The sequence below is a fragment of the Leopardus geoffroyi genome, chromosome A1, assembly GCF_018350155.1.
Source record: "Leopardus geoffroyi isolate Oge1 chromosome A1, O.geoffroyi_Oge1_pat1.0, whole genome shotgun sequence".
Lineage (NCBI taxonomy): Eukaryota > Metazoa > Chordata > Mammalia > Carnivora > Felidae > Leopardus > Leopardus geoffroyi.
The window spans coordinates 172,647,648-172,664,474 of record NC_059326.1 but is presented as its reverse complement, the minus strand read 5'-3'; the positions used below and the strand labels follow the sequence as shown (position 1 = coordinate 172,664,474).

General features: G+C 42.1%; 1 protein-coding gene and 1 long non-coding RNA gene across 4 annotated transcripts in view; one reads left to right on the top strand and one right to left on the bottom strand.

Annotated features, from left to right (window-relative positions):
* MCC (MCC regulator of WNT signaling pathway) overlaps window positions 1-16,827 on the top strand; it is a 437,412-nt gene that overhangs the window by 110,073 nt on the left and 310,512 nt on the right. Inside the window, exon 3 of the mRNA XM_045446793.1 lies at window positions 9,402-9,616. Coding sequence (XP_045302749.1) covers window positions 9,402-9,616 — 215 coding nt within the window. The remainder of the gene's footprint in view (window positions 1-9,401; window positions 9,617-16,827) is intronic.
* The window catches only part of LOC123581099, a 42,977-nt gene continuing 34,463 nt past the window's right edge, over window positions 8,314-16,827 (bottom strand). Inside the window, exon 4 of one of the 3 annotated variants that reach the window (XR_006703599.1) lies at window positions 8,314-8,730. This is a non-coding gene — a long non-coding RNA (uncharacterized LOC123581099). Of the gene's footprint in view, window positions 8,731-11,270; window positions 11,466-16,827 lie in introns of those variants that run through there. The other 2 variants (XR_006703594.1, XR_006703598.1) reach the window with 2 other exon arrangements.

The following is a 16,827-nucleotide window of genomic DNA, read 5'->3' as shown; positions in this document are numbered from 1 at the left end:
ACAAATAATTGTTAAGGACAACAAATAGAGCCCATTAGAGACCTAGGATTGATTGCTGAGTGGGGAAACTGGCAACTCAATCAAGCATGGAGTCCAGGAAAGTTCTCTAGGTTGCAGTTTGGGGGAAAAGAAGACCACAAACTGTCTAGGTCCTTATCAGACATGCGAAGCCCCTGGGCACTGTTGATTGGCAATATCTGGGTTTGTTGGTTGGCTACACACTGGGCTGGCCGAAGGTCATATGCTATATAGGTGAGGCAGGTATGTAGCAGGAATAGGACATCCAGGGCCTCTCATATGCACACATAGCAACTAAGTCAAGACTGTGTCATCCAGCCAAGCCTACCTGTTGGCAGGTTAGGTGGCCAAGTGAGGGTTTGTTATAACTGATATCAAGAGTACAAAGATACTGCAGAAATGAACAAAAAGAAAACACTATGAACAGCTCTGCCAATATATTTTACTTAATTTTTTTTTTTAACGTTTATTTATTTTTGAGACAGAGAGAGACAGAGCATGAACAGGGGAGGGTCAGAGAGAGGGAGACACAGACTCTGAAACAGGCTCCAGGCTCTGAACTGTCAGCACAGAGCCCGACGCGGGGCTCAAACTCACGGACCGCGAGATCATGACCTGAGCCAAAGTCGGCCGCTTAACTGACTGAGCCATCCAGGCGCCCCCTGCCAAGATATTTTAAAAATTTAAAAGAAATAAGGAGCAGTGCCTGGGTGGCTCAGTCTGTTAAGCATCTGACTCTTGATTTGGCCCAGGTCATGATCTCAGTGTTTGTGGGATCAAGGCCCATGTGGGGCTCTGTGCTGATGGCACAGAGCCTGATTGGAGTTCTCTCTCTCCCTTGCTCTCTGCCCCTCCCCCCGCTTGCACTCACTGTCTCTCTCTCTCAAAATAAATAAATAAACTTAAAAAAAATTTTTTTTAAGGAAGAAGGAAACTTCCAGGAAAATATAACTTTCTAAAACTAATTTATTAAGGAGTATAAAATCTGAATAGTTCTATAACTAAGAATAAAATCAAAACAGTAATTTTCAAAATGTCCACAAGGCCCAGATAGCTTCACTGTGAGGCCTACTTAACATTCAAAAACAAATCATTAGACTCACACATAAACTTAATACCAAAATGTGACAAGGACAGTATATGAAGGAAAAGTTATAAGGGCAATTTTACTTTTGAACAGAGATGCAAAAATAGTAGACAAAATACTAGCAAACCAAAATCAATAATAAATAAGATATCACATATTTTGACTATGTTGGGTTTGTCTCTTGAATGCAAGTTTGGTTTAACATTAGAAAATTAATATGATCCAACACATTAAAAAACTTAAGTGAAAAGTAGCAACTTTTTAGGAATAAAGCATAATATAATTCTATTTTTTGCTAAGAAGCTGGAATCAGAATCATTTTTTAAATTCCTGTTTGTGTATTTTTCCTGCGTGGCATTTTCCATTTTGATTAGGCTAATCTTCAGCCAAGAAATATGACAAACCCTATGGCCATGCCAATCAAAGGATCTGTGTGATGCTTCTCATTACAGAGCATAGGCCCAGATTAGCATTATCCTCATTCAGTCTGGTACTTAAAAATTAGTGACTAACAAGGGCTTACTGAATACATGGCCCATTAATATGCCTTGTAAGAGGAAGAGAAGTTGATCCAAAATACAGTCTCTGCCTTCTAACCAAGAGAGACCAGTCTTAAAAAAAAATCTTAGAGACACCTGGGTGGCTCCGTTGGTTGAGAGTCTGACTTCGTCTCAGGTCATGATCTCCCCATTCATGAGTTTGAGCCCTGCATTGGGCACTCAGCTGTCATCACGGAGCCTGCTTCTGATCCTCTGGCCCCATTCTCTCTGCTTCTCCCCCTCTTGTGCTCTTTCTCTCTCTCTCAGAAATAAATAAACATTAAAAAAATCTAATAATAAAATCTTAAACTTTGTGGACCATGAACATTAGCCCCTTTAACCCCAAGCCAGCCTCAGGTTCAAGTGAAATTCAATTAATACTTCTTTGCTCTAATGCTCATTTTAACACTTTGCCTAAACAATCCTTTGAATTCTTTAGCCCTAAATCAACCCTCTTGCTTATCTCCTTCATATATCTAGTTTAGACAAGCCAAGATAATAAGCTGCCAAATATTATTTTTAATTGTCTTTTTAGAGTTAAAGATGCTTGCCTCAGCTGTGCTTTCATAACTAAATTATTAACTGCCTAAGGGCAGACATTTTCTCCTTTATATTAAGTTTAACCAGGACAATAGAATCTGGGAATAATCTAGAGCTGGAGAAGAATTTTAAAGGTTATTTATTCTTGCTTCCTTTTGGTTGTCTCTGAACTACCTTCCATTAGACGTTCTCAAGCCTGTGCTTAAATACACCAAGGATCATTGAACTTCCTTGTAAAGAGTGCAGCATTTAAGAAATAGCCAGTAGGGGTGCCTCAATGGCTCAGTCGGTTGAGCGTCCGGCTTCAGCTCAGGTCATGATCCCACGGTTTGTGAGTTCGAGCCCTGCATCAGGCTCTGTGCTGACAGCTCAGAGCCTGGACCCTGTTTTGGATTCTGTGTCTCCCTTTCTCTCTGCTCTTTCCCCGCTCGTGCTCTATCTCTCTGTCTCTGTTTCTGTCTCTCTCTCTCTCAAAAATAAATAAACATTAAAAAAAAAAAAAAAGAAAAAAAAGAAATAGCCAGTGATGATGATGTTGGTAAGCACACTTCAGTAAGAAAAATGCATTTTTTCATTTCTTTGCTTCTTGCCACCTATCAACAGTCTTAAGGCAGGGAAAGGGAATTGCATTTCAAACTACATCTTCCACTCTATTCCCAAAGTTTCATTCAAATTCAGTACATTGTCCCTAGATAGGACACATGTGACATATATTCAAAATAGGACACTAAAAGGCTCACTTCCTGAAGATAGCCAAAGGCCAAAGAATTGAATTTTATCATTGGGAGCTAATATTATTTATCTTCCCTTAGTAGGTAGGACATGTGCTTTGAATTGCTCTTGGTTTTTGTTTTTCCCAGAAAGATAGGTAGGCTCTATTTATCAATCCTTTACCACCCAGTTTTCCTTGTGATCACAGACCAGGTTCTTAAGACAATTGGCCTGCATTTGCAATGTAATCTGTGCTAGAGGAAGCTAGAGGTCCTCATGGGAGTTGCGCTCCTGAATTTTGTACCAAGCATTGACATTAATAAATGACTAAAGACTCAAACAGTGCTTCCCTTCTGGACTAAACGATTTACTGCTGCTTCTGTTGATGTCACTATTATCTGGGAATAGTAAATGTGCTATGACAGGGAAGGCTGACACCTGGAAGCTGATTTGTTCAAATTCTCCCATGCTTCTTTCTATCGGTGTGGTACGTCTAAATTCAGAAAGGTAGCTGCCCCTGGTGTTTTGAAAGGAGTATTTTCTCTCTTGCCATTGAGGGAATAAATTAGGTAATGTTGTCTACATAATCCACAGAAATGAAAAATTAACGATCACTAGATACAGACAGTATCATAGGACGCTATTAATACAGGTCTCGGGACCCCCTAACCACTCTGCATTATCATCTGCCCATAATGTGATGTGAGGCCCCAACATTCAAATGAAGAATAGAAAAGAAGGAAATGCAGGTAGAAAACAGAGGAGTGGTGAGAGCAGCCAGAGCACAGATCTGATGAATAACTCATACTTGTTCTGCTTTTGAGCTGCTGCCACCAGTTTTAGGAAGGTGGGTTGTCCTCTGGAGATAAGAGTAGGCCAAGTAGAATAGGGAAGCAAACTCTTTCAAACCCAATAACCAAAGACTTTGAGTTACTAATGGAGTATTCTTTACTCAGAGAAATATAACTTTGGCTCTGACTTAATTGGCTCTTTTCTTTACAATAGCCCTAATATTAAGTATAAAATCATTGATGAAATTTTAGCCACTGGTTAGGTGCCAAAGGTTTGTTTTTCAACAGGTAACCTTTAAAAGCTGGGAGAGAGTATATATTTCTCCCTTATGTTTGTCCCTATGGAGTTATTCAAAATGGATTCCAAATAACTAAAATTGTGAGATGTGACCAGATGATTGCTAACATTCATTGATCAGTTTACTGTGTGCCAGGGATTGTCTAAATTTTCTACATATTTTTATCTTGTTTAATTCTCACAACACCTCTGTGAAGAACATGTTATCCCCATTTTAAAGATGAAGAAACCTGGGCTTAGTTTAAATAATTTGCTTGAGGTCACGTAGCTAGCTGGTCATGGTGAGTCTTATTTGACCCCAAGCAACTTGACTTCAAAACCCCAGCTCTTAACCGCTATCCTATGCAAACGGGCATATGTCTACATATGTCTACAAAATGTCTACAAAATGAAGCTGAAAGAGAGAAAACGTCCTCTTCTAAAACTGGGAAAAATGATTTTGTCTTTCATAGGCTGTAGGTAGAACTGAATGAGATAATATATGGAAGATACTTAGAACAGTGCCCAGCTCCTAGTGGCTTTGAGTAGATGTTAGGTATCATGATTATTGTTGCTTTTTAAAAAAATTTTTTTAAATGTTTATTTGTTTTTGGGACAGACAGACAGAGCATGAACGGGGGTGGGTCAGAGAGAGAGGGAGACACAGATTCTGAAGCAGGCTCCAGGCTCTGAGCTGTCAGCACAGAGCCCGATGCGGGGCTCAAACTCACGAACCATGAGATCATGACCTGAGCTGAGCTGAAGTTGGAGGCTCAACCGACTGAGCCACCCAGGCGCCCCAAATTGTTACTATCTTTAAGGTGACTTCTAGGTGTTTTTTTCTTAATTTTTTAAAAGAAGTTTATTTATTTATTTTGAGAGAGAGAGAGAGCAAGCAGGGGAGGGGCAGAGAGAGAGAGAGAGAGAGAGAGGGAGAGAGAAAGAATCCCAAGCAGGCTCAAACCCAGGAACTGCAAGATCATGACCTGAGCCCAAATCATGAGTCAGATGCTTAACCTACTGAGCCACCCAGGCACCCAACTTATAGGTGTTTTAAATGCTTTGTCCTGCCTTATCCTCATGGGGAGGTTTGGCCTACTAGGAAGGTCTCATAATGCCTTTGGTGAATAGGCACAGTATTTGCAGGCCTCGGACCTGAAGCTGGGTGACACTTTGAAGGTGGGATTAGAGCACTGGCTCATAGCTGCCATGTACCCAGCAGAATAAAGGTCTCATGTGTGGCAGGTTTTCTGTTTCATCATTTCTCTGAGATCAGGGTTTCTGCAATGATGTATTTTATAAACATGTTAAAATGCCACTTGTTTTCTGTGCTTTTCTGATCAGGGAAACATTTAGAATATGTGCCTGCCGCCTTTAAACATTTAAAATAAAAGAATACACCTTATCCCTTACTTCAGATTGCCCTAAAGAATTATCATGGCAGGGGCGCCTGGGTGGCTCAGTCGGTTGAGCGTCCGGCTTCGGCTCAGGTCATGATCTCACAGTCTGTGGGTTCGATCCCCGCATCGGGCTCTGTGCTGACAGCTCAGAGCCTGGAGCCTGCTTCGGATTCTGTGTCCCCCTCTCTCTCTGCCCCTCCTCCACTCATGCTCTGTCTGTCTCAGAAATAAATAAACATTAAAAAAAATTTTAAAGAATTATCATGGCAGAAATGATGGCCTTCTTTGATTCTGTGTGTGCAGAGACTTCTAGGCCCAGGCAGTGGTTTGGCCTTTGGTCTTTAAAGGGATGCCATGCCATCGGTTTCCTAAGTGGCCCGGACGGCAGCTCATCATTGGTTGTTGTGGACTGACTGTTTGTGTTCCCCTGGAATTCATAGGTTGAAGCCCTAACTCCTCAATGTAATGGGGTTTGGAGATGTTTCTTTTGGGAGGTAATTAGGGTCAGACGAGGCCATGAATGATGGTGCCCTCATGATGACATTAGTGTCCTTATTAGAAGAGACCAGAGAGCATGGTGAGCACAGGGAGACAGTAGAATTGTAATGGTACCCATGTGAAGGAAAAGAAGCACAGCCATCTCCCTGAGGTCAACAGGCTTTTCTTGAGGTTAGCAAAGGAGTGAAGTGGGGCCAACAAGAGGCTGAGTGTGAGCCTGGAAACATCAGGCATCATGATATTTCAAAGGGCAAAAGGAAGATGAGGGTGCCTGGGTGGCTCAGTTGGTTAAGCATCTGACTTCAGCTCAGGTCATGATCTCACAGTTTGTGAGTTTGAGCTCCACATCGGGCTCTCTGCTGTGAGTGCAGAGCCTTGCTTTGGATCCTCTCTCCCCCTCTCCCCCTCTCAAAAATAAATGAATTTTTAAAAAGGGGGGGGGGGAGGAAGACAGTTATCAGACCTACACTGTTGATGGCTTTCAGTGAGATCATCCCAATTTACTGACTAATTTTGTCTCCAGAATGTTGGTTTTATATCCAGAAAAATCAGATTGAAAGAGAGTAATGGGAATAGCGTACTGTACTTTATTAAAAAAATTTTTTTAATGTTTATTTTTGAGACAGAGAGAGACAGAGCATGAACGGGGGAGGGGCAGAGAGAGAGGGAGACAGAATCTGAAGCAGGCTCCAGGCTCTGAGCTGTCAGCACAGAGCCCGACGCGGGGCTCGAACTCACAGACCGTGAGATCATGACCTGAGCCGAAGTCAGAAGCTCAACCGACTGAGACACCCAGACGCCCTGTGTACTGTATTTTAAATGTGCACTTCCTTTTCTGGGGTCCATTTATGTGGATGCTAATGTGATTGACTTGACTTCTTAGCAGAAGACCTGAGTTCCTCAGCATCACTTCAGCAAAAATTGTTATGGTAATAGTGTGAGGGCCTTTTGATCTTGCTGATTAACATGGAGCTTGGCTAACCTGATTATATGACTCTGTCAGAAACTGGGTTTAGGTCTGTTAGTACAGCATCATAAATTCAAATGAAGCTTCCTTGGGCCGTCTTATCCCACAACTGCTGTATTTTATTATTTGAAAACGAGGCTCCCTGCTTGCATAGAGATAAAGTTTAAGTGTATAATTTATTTTGATTTTAAAAATTAATCTTCATGTTGCTTTTCCTGTTAATAAGTGAAACCCTATGGTACCACAACCATGGATAATTCAGCCATCCACTCACTAAATGTATATTAAATGCCTGCTGTCTCAGGCTGTGTGTGTGCAAGGTACTGGGTCCTGTGGTGGAACATAGAGGCAAGGGTCCATGCCCATGCTTGTTTATATAGGAGATAGAAGGCCCTCCTTCTATCAAGAAGGATTCAACCCACTTTTCAGCTCTGACCTCTGTCAGTCCTCTTGCCACATGCTGCTGGGCTGGGACAGAGAATGAGAGGCACTAGACAAATGGCAGCAATCACTCAGAGGAGCAGGCGGAGGGAGGGCAGGCCTATTGCAGTCTGTGTCGAAGGAAAACAAAACTGTCCTTGCAATACAGCTGACAGAGTTTAACATTAAAAGAAACTTTAAACAATTGCAAACATAGTGATTGCTTTGATTGTCTGCTTTGATACAAAGACTGTTGCTCCAGCCATACAGCACTGTACAAAAGAAGTGTTGGGTCTGGGGCATCTGGGTCAGTGTCCATGCTGGGCATGGAGCCTACTTAAAAAAGAGAGAGAGAGAGAGAGTGTTGGGTCAAACTGACTGAAGAAGATCAGAACATGAACCATAGGGGTGGTTCCAGACAAAGACAGTTTACCCAATCACATTGATTAAACTCACCAATACCTATTAAGGGAAGATTGGATGTTCATATCAGAAACCAATGAACATAATTTGTAGTTTGCTATATGTAATTACACTCAAATAAATTATAGAGTAATCTGTATATGTTCTCATTTCATAGTACAAATTAAATCATTTTAATGAGTCCCCCTCTTTTTGCCATTAAAAGTCACGTATTGAAGATGCACCAATATGAAAACTTTACGGGCAGGAACAACAGTTTGTTGCACTCACTGCTTCATCCCCAGTACCGGGCACAGTGTCTGTGTATAGACCTTTGTCATGTTTTCTATCTGCCCAGGCATTTTGAATCACTCCTATGTTTAGGAAAGGTCTCACCTTACAAACCCTGCCTCCCCAGAGTAGAAGCCAGGAAACAAATTTCCCAGCCTCCCTTGCAGCTGAGACAGAGGCACGTGACCCAGACTCTACCAGCCAGCTGCACCCAAGGGTCTTCTGTTCAGAAGTGAGCAACACAAAGAAGAGCGCTTTGCCCCAAATCTAATTTTTCTAGCCAAGGTGACAATTGAAGCATCAGGCTTTCTCCTCCAGAAAGCTTTCCCTGAACATCCCCACCCCTTTCCAGGTCTACTTTGTCATTGTATGGTAATTATTAGCATCTTTTATTAGGTTTAAATCTGTTGTAACAGTTAAGGTCATACTAACTGTTCTGAGAAACAAATAAAAAATATGCCGTGACTCAAACACCAAAGGAATTTCCCTTTCCTAATCACATGAAGTCGAAGCAGGGTGCCTGAGATGGGCAGCCAGCCCTGCTGCCAGAGATAATTCAGAGACTCAGGCATCGTCCATCTTACGGCCTCACCATCTGTACCACATGGCTTCCAAGGGTGCCTGGCCATTTGCACCAGGCCAGAAGGCAAAGGGCATGGAGAGTCGCACGCCGGTGGTTTTGGGAGCCGGGCCCTGAAGCGATGCTTGTCACTTCTGCTCACCTTCTGCTCAGGACTCAGCTGCATGGCCACACCTAACTGGCAAACACGGTTCAGCTTCCTGTAGCTACTTCCAGGAGAAAGAAAATCATGATAAAGTGCCATATCTTAACTTTTTGTCTTCTCACTTGCTCCCTTCTTCCTCAACCAGGAGAAAAGGTTTACAGTAAGAAGGCTGATCACAGAGGGGCACCTGGGTGGCTCAGTCGGTTAAGCGTCTGACTTCACCTCAGGTCACGATCTCACAGTTCATGAGTTCAAGCCCCACATCGGGCTCTGTGCTGACAGCCCAGAGCCTGGAGCTTGCTTCAGATTCAGTGTCTCCCTCTCTCTCTGCCCCTTCCCTGCTCACACTCTGCATCTCTCTCTGTCTCTCAACAATAAATAAATGCTCAAAAAAAATTTTTTTTTTTAAAAGAAGGCTGATCACAGACAAAGGTGGCTTTGCTCCGGATTCCCTTTTCTTGGCTCTCTGGTGCTTTTTTGCTAAGTAATTCTGTTTGGGGGGCACAAAGTCATTGGATAGTTATTTCTGAATGATTTGCCTAAAACCGCTTTTATCTCCAGGCTCCCCAGGTGTCAATTGAAAGAGAAAGCACTTAGCCTGCAGTCTGGGCACCGCGTGTGTTCTGACATGCTGGCACGTGGAAGGCTTAGGGGGTTCCAAATCATTGCTTATTGGCCACCCACAGACTAATGAAGGAAATATCTTTTTATTTCCCCTGCCTCTCCTGGACGTAGGTGCCCTGTCAGCAGCCAGGGAGAGCTGGGAGTATGACTCCGGTGCCAGGGACCTCCAGAGCCCGGACTTGCAGAGTCAGTGGGCCCTGCAGAAGCTTCTCGAGTGTGGCGGACGCTCTTTGCATCAGCAGGCTGCTGCCCTCCACAAACTGCTCACACAGTCACGGCATTTTGGCAGCTCTGTAGGAGGAAGCTATCTGGAGCTGGCCAACACAGTGAGTACTTTCTGGTTCATAAAACACATCTTTAGGCCTGTATGTATTCCAATACAGGTATTTTAATTTTGAGCTCCGGTATTATCTTTCTTATGAAGCTAAACAACCATATACCGTTTACGGCATTGCCAATAATGTTAAGTGCTCCACAAACACTTGTGATCAGTGACTTCACTCTTGTCAAAGGCTTTTCAATGAAGTCTGTAACTTGTATGGATTTAATTACTAGAGTATTGACAACAGCTTTTCCATGACCAGAGTGCAAATTGATAGGATGTAATCCTTTCTGCTCCCTAATTTGGATGTTAATCCTTTAAAATGCAAAGAGGGAAATATTTCATTGAAAGTTTGATTATTGTTTCTGCTTGTACTTTAAAAGCATTTTCTGTTGGGGCACCTGGGTGGCTCAGTGAGTTCAGCGTCTGACTTCGGAACATCTTCCATGTGATGTTAGAGCAGGGGAATGCAGGTGGGTGGCTGATGGTCTGGGCTGTTTTGGGTGACAGGCAGACGGCTTATAAATTAAGATTACTAACCAACCACTGTGAGAATGGTCTGCAAACCTACATTGCTTTTTGAAATTGAAGTTTGAATGGTAGAATAGACATCTTGACAACTTCACTTATGTATACTTATAGTCTGCTTTGATGTAGACAACTGATTTTCAAACTTTTTGTGTTTGAGATACTTTTCTGATTCCGACACTTTTGGTGACATGTTCAAAGGAGCTAACAATTCTAAATATTCCAGCAATAATTAAAATACAGTTCTTAGATCCCAATTAAAAGGGCATTGTATAAAATACCTGACCAGTGCTCCTCAAAACTGTCAAGGATATCAGAGGCAAGGAAAGTCTCAGAAAAAGAAACTCTCACAGCTCAGAGGAGCCTGAGAAGATATGGCAATTAAATGTAATATGGCACCCTGATGGGACATTAGGTAAAACACTAAGGAACCTGTATAAATTATGGGTTTTAGTTAATAATAATGTGTCCATATTTGTTCATTAATTGTGACATCTATACCATAATAATGTAAGGTGTTAATAATGGCAGAAACAGGGTATGAGGTATATGAGAACTATCTTTGCAACTTTTCTGTAAGCCTATAACATACAGAAGTGTTCATTTTACTAAAATTCATGAAGTATACCCTTACAGTTTGTACACTTCTCATATACATGTGTTATGTGTATAAAAGCTTGTGACAGGGGCGCCTGGGTGGCTCAATTGAGCATCCGACTCTTGATTTCCGCACAGGTCATCTTCTCGAGGTTCATGAGTTCGAGCCCCACATTGGGCTCTGCGCTGAGGGTGAAGAGTCTGCTTGGGATTCTCTCTCTCCATCTCTGCCCCTCCCTGCCATTCTCTCTCTCTCTCTCTCTCTCTCTCTCAAAATAAATAAACTTAAAAATTTTTTTCAATAAAAAGCTTATGACAAACATAATAAAAATGGTGACTGTTCATTGGACTACAATGAATAAGTAAAAAAAGAAGGGGAGAGAAACAGAGAAAGAAAGAAAGAAAGGAAGAAAGAAAGAAAGAAAGAAAGAAAGAAAGAAAGAAAGAAAGACTATAACTCCACAAACAAAGAGGTACACGCTTCCTTAAGGCGATCCTTGGTGAGAATAGGACCATAATGCAAATGCAGGCACTGAAGTTCTGTGACTTCATTATCACAATGTGATTACATTATTTATTTTCTCACTGAATTGCAAATTTCAAAATACCGTTTAAACTTGCAGACCTTTGGTAATATCCCTGGACCCTGTGGTAGGGTGCATTTTTGAGCCTTGATTCTTCACCCTTTCCTGTATCTTCACCATTTGTTGTGTGACTTTGGAGTCTTCCTGACAAACGTGAGAAATAATAAATGATTGTGGTTTTAACCATTATTTTTAGGGTGGTTTGCTTCACAGCAATAGTGGACTTGGGGTCTGTTCACAGGGAACCATGGATCCCATTTTGAGGATCACCTCGTAGAGAAATCAAATAGCTTTTCTAAACTGCACACCTGGGTGATCCCTTCTCTTATGCACTCACATTACACATAATTTATGTTCCTTCTAAAACAAATCCTGAACTAATAAGATTAAGTTTTATTTCTTTAATAGCTACTAAGAGCAAAAGACATTTTATCAAGCATCCAAAAAGCACACAGTAATTCACACGGGGGAAGTCTGACATAAAAATTATTAACTAGTAGCAGATTACCTACTAAGAAGTAAAGAAAATTCTAATGAACACATGAGTAGCACGTGCAAACAGTACCCACTCCCTCTAAGGCTGAGGCATGGTGCTCAAGGAAGAAACAAATTTAGAAGAGGGCCCTCTCTTCACCGGTCTCCATTGAAAGGGAGTGGCTGGGGACCACTGGATGGCAGAGAAATTCCCTGAGATGCTACAGGAGGGGGCTAGTAAGTAGGAAACTTGCTGGAAGCCACCCATTTGGGCATCTGCCAGACTCACTGAGCATCACTAAGAAGGTGCCCCTCAAGGTGCGAGAGGAATTCATTGGGAAGCTGCCTGCTGCAGTGGTGGCAAAACCCACTGGAAAGTCCCCCAAATGGTGCCATCAAACTTATTAGGGGTGAGCACCACTGGATGTCCGTGCACTTCTGGCCTCCATCCACTCCAAGAGCAAGCAGGGGAGAAGAGTACCACAAAACCAGGATGAGAATCCCTTCTTCCTCCAGTGTCCCTCCAGTGCTCCTTATGGAAGAAATGTTTACGGTGTCAGGTTCAGCATCACAAAGCAAGGCAAGGAAAGATGGATTTGGAGATGAGAGGAAATCAGCAACTGGAACAGGCATTTTTAGTGTTGAAAAGCTTCTGGGAGCTTGCTCTACAAACTTCTACCATTCTAAGCATCCCTTCCTTTTCTCCTACAACCAAATACCACCTGTCTTTGCCTTCTACCGAAGACAGTGGATGTTATGAGTTTGAGGCTCAACACACTATTCAAAATGCAAAGGCAACAAGATGGTGATGTACATAGAAGCTTATAGCAGTTAGAGTTTCATCTGAGAAGCAGATGGCTGCACTTGACATAGAATAGGGATTTATGGGGCGCCTGGGTGGCTCAGTCGGTTGAGCGTCCGACTTCAGCTCAGGTCACGATCTCGCGGTCCATGATTTCGAGCCCTGCGTCAGGCTCTGGGCTGATGGCTCGGAGCCTGGAGCCTGCTTCCGATTCTGTGTCTCCCTCTCTCTCTGCCCCTCCCCCGTTCATGCTCTGTCTCTCTCTGTTTCAAAAATAAATAAACGTAAAAAAAAAAAAAAAAGAATAAGGGATTTATTACAAGGGGTAGATTTTACACCAATGTGGGAGCTGGTGGAGTGATCTGTGCAGGCTGTTGACTCTATGTCTAGGGTTGAGCCTGAAGTTACTCTAAGTCTGTCAGATCAGCACACCAGAAGGAAAGCTGGGTATAGAGGAGGCAAAGACAAGCCAGCATGCATGAGGACAACTTGGAACCCATAAGGAGACACTGGAACCCACTTCTATCTCTTACTATGACCAACCCCAATGCTGTGGGTGACCCTGCAGGGGAAGTTGGCACCCATTATCATGGAGCTGCACGCATACCTGGCCCAGGACTCAGAGAAGCAGGAAGAGAAGACCCGGGGGACCTGGAGCTGCTACAAGCCTGATACACCTGTAAGTTAGCAGCAGATTAACAATAATGTCCAGGGCATAAAAAATATGACTTCTTCACTTCTACCTTCTGGATTTCACACAGGAAAAAAAAAAAAAAAAAAAAAAAAAAAAAAAAAACTCTGGGAAACATTCCAGGTTAGCTAAATTGACTTAGCACCAAGCTACCACAGGCCAGTGGCGAAACTCCCAGTACCGTGTAAACCTAATTCATATGGCTATCAGCAAAGCAAGATGAGACCCTCGGGGAGTTTAGTAAAGAAGAGAGGCAATGGGAAAGGGGTACCATCTGTTCTCTGATGGATTTTCTCTCCAAAGATTTGTATTTCAGGGAAGAGGGTATTAATCGTGATGCTTTAGGTTCTGAGTAGTGACATATTTAAGTATAGGACATAGAACAGGAGCACCTGCCTGGCTCACTTGGTAGAGCGTGTGACTCTTGATCTCAGAGTCGTGAGCTCAAGCCCCACGTGGGGCATGGTGCCTACTTAAAATAAAAAACATAACTGAAGTTTTATTTTCTAGCTACAATACTGATAAACCTCTCAAGAAAATACCAATTTCTTTTTTTTTTTTTAATTTTTTTTTTTCAACGTTTATTTTTGGGACAGAGAGAGACAGAGCATGAACGGGGAAAGGGCAGAGAGAGAGGGAGACACAGAATCGGAAACAGGCTCCAGGCTCCGAGCCATCAGCCCAGAGCCTGACGCGGGGCTCGAACTCACAGACCGCGAGATCGTGACCTGGCTGAAGTCGGACGCTTAACCGACTGCGCCACCCAGGCGCCCCCAGAAAATACCAATTTCTTGATAGATTCTTTCAGCCACGCTACTTGTTTCAAATATTCATTATCAGCTTTATTAATTTTTACTAATAAAGACATTAACTAATTGATGTTAATGAAAAGTAATTATACTATAAAAGAAGTCATGCACAAGATATAAAGTATTTGAATCAATACAGAAATTTAATGAAAAGTTAAAGTCATCATTTGTCTCCCCATATTCCCTCATTTAAAAGGTCTTCAGGGGTGCTTGAGTGTCTCCGTCAGTTAAGTGTCCAACTTTGGCTCAGGTCATGATCTCATGGTTCATGGGTTAGGGCCCCATTGTCAGGCTCTGTGATGACAGTACAGAACCTGCTTGGGATTCTCTCTCTCTCTCTTTCTCTGCCCCTCCCCAACTCATGCTTTCTCTCTCTTTCAAAATAAATGAACAAACTTTAAAAAAATAAAAAAATAGAAGGTCTTCACCAGTTTTGTTTATGTATCCCTGAATTGCTTTTAATTTAGGGAACTTTCCATTTCTCCTTTTGTAATTTTAAGATGCTATGATCATTATGGTTCTTGCCTAATTTGGGATTACCATATTGAAACCTTTGGTCGAGAGGATGTATCCTGGCTGTGGTTAAAGCAAGCAGATTGTTCTGTGAGCACCCTCTTCTGGGCTCTGAGTGATTGCTCAGAATCAAAAAATAAGAGATTCTTCAGCACAGGGCAAGCGTATCACCCTTTAGGTTTTCAGAGAATTGGGACAGTACAAATAAAATATTGGATTTCTGAGAGGAGCTACAGAAGTGTCTAGAATATAGGGTTGATAGAAACTTATCAGAATCTTGAACCATTTACTTCCAAATGATTGAAGCTGAATTAGAGTAAATAAACAAATTAGTGGGTTATATGGAGAGGCAAATAATCCAGTTGACTTTGTGTTGTTTGTTATTTGAAAAGCCAGCTATCGCTGTTTCATGAGTTTTCCCTAATATTTCAAATGATGACATTATAAGCAGAGTTGCCTCATTTTGATGCAGATGGAGTAATTCTGTGCATCCTGTTGTCCAAGGCCAGCTTCCTTTAGAATCCTTTGGACAATTTGGCTTCAAATTTGCCCGTTTTAAAGATTTAATTTCATGCTTAAAGTCTTTTTGCAAAAGTGGTTTACATTTTCCCCTGTGTTAGAAGTCTAGTGAGCTATGCATTGTGCCAGTGTCTGCTGTGATTTACATTTTTAAAGGAGGGAAAAAAAAAGACAGTTATGAGTTGTGCAAATACAATTAGTGAATTTAAAAAACGGGAGTAACGGGGGGCGCCTGGGTGGCTCAGTCGGTTAAGTGGCCGACTTCAGCTCAGGTCATGATCTCGCGGTCCGTGAGTTTGAGCCCCGCGTCGGGCTCTGTGCTGACAGCTCAGAGCCTGGAGCCTGTTTCAGATTCTGTGTCTCCCTCTCTCTGACCCTCCCCCGTTCATGCTCTGTCTCTCTCTGTCTCAAAAATAAATAAACGTTAAAAAAAAAAATTAAAAAAAAAAACAACAAAAACGGGAGTAACGGGTCTCCTGGGTGGCTCAGTCAGTTAAGCATCTGACTCCGGATTCCCGCCCAGGTCGTGATCTCACGGTTCATGAGTTTGAGTTTGAGCCGAGAGTCAGGATTCTCTCCCTCCCTCTCTCTGCCACTCCCCCACTCATGCGAGTGTGTGCATGCATGACCGCTCTCTCTCTCTCTCTCTCAAAATAAGTAGATAAACATTAAAAAAAATGGACATAACAAGTTTTGCTACTCTGTTTATCCAACAGTCCAAGCAGCTTTTTTTTTCTTTGGTGATAACATACAGGTGTTGGAAGTTGAGTTAAAATGCTGTCCATTATCGTGCAAATCTTCTATATGATCATAATTATTAATATAATTCACTTTTAACTGAACTTTATTTGATGCAGAGTTCAGAGTTATATTACTTTGAGGAATACTCCAAATCCACTTATTTCAGCCAATACAGAAAAATTTTCAAAATGTATGTAAATAAATAAGGAATTTATCAGTAAATAAGGAAATAATAAGTAGTGGTGAGACAGATAAGAGTCGCTTTTTTGGTTTAACCACTTGACCAACGTCTCATGTTTCATGCTAACTTTTGATTTCCCTTTTCTTCACTCCAAGTATGGGATACTGAGGTTTTTTAATACTTTTCAGCTGCCACCATCCATATCCTATCTCCCTCTTGTTTGGATCAGCTGCCTTGGTGTTTTAGAATCAAGGGGTGTGAAAACTGTCAAGACATTGTCAACATTTTGGAACAGAAAGATTACTGGTGGCCCTTTCAAAGTCCTATTAGAGCCCCTTACAAGCCATCTCATGCTACAGGAGATGGAGCTTTGTTGGGCTTACTGTTTACAAATGAAGGAGAATAGAAAATGCCACCCCAAAATATGAGTGTCAGAGTTAAGGACATGTCACCTCCAGATGTGCCACTTTGGTATTTTGATTATTTTGAGCTTTAGGCCTTGAAAAAACAGCAAGTTCAGGGAGAGACTTTCTCTGAACTCCCTTTATCTGACTAAAGGAGTTTCTCCAAAAGGAACTCAAATTGATCCCCTCCCAGAAGTTCATCAACTAGAGCAAATTGACTCCTATTACAGGAGAGAAGACTAGAATTTGACCCCACACCCAAACTTGATCACAAATTGCCATTCCTTCCATCTATTCTTCTAAGAGCCCATTCATCTTTCCTAAAAGTCGTTTACTCTCCCCCTGAGAGTCCTATATCCCCCTACCCTTTCC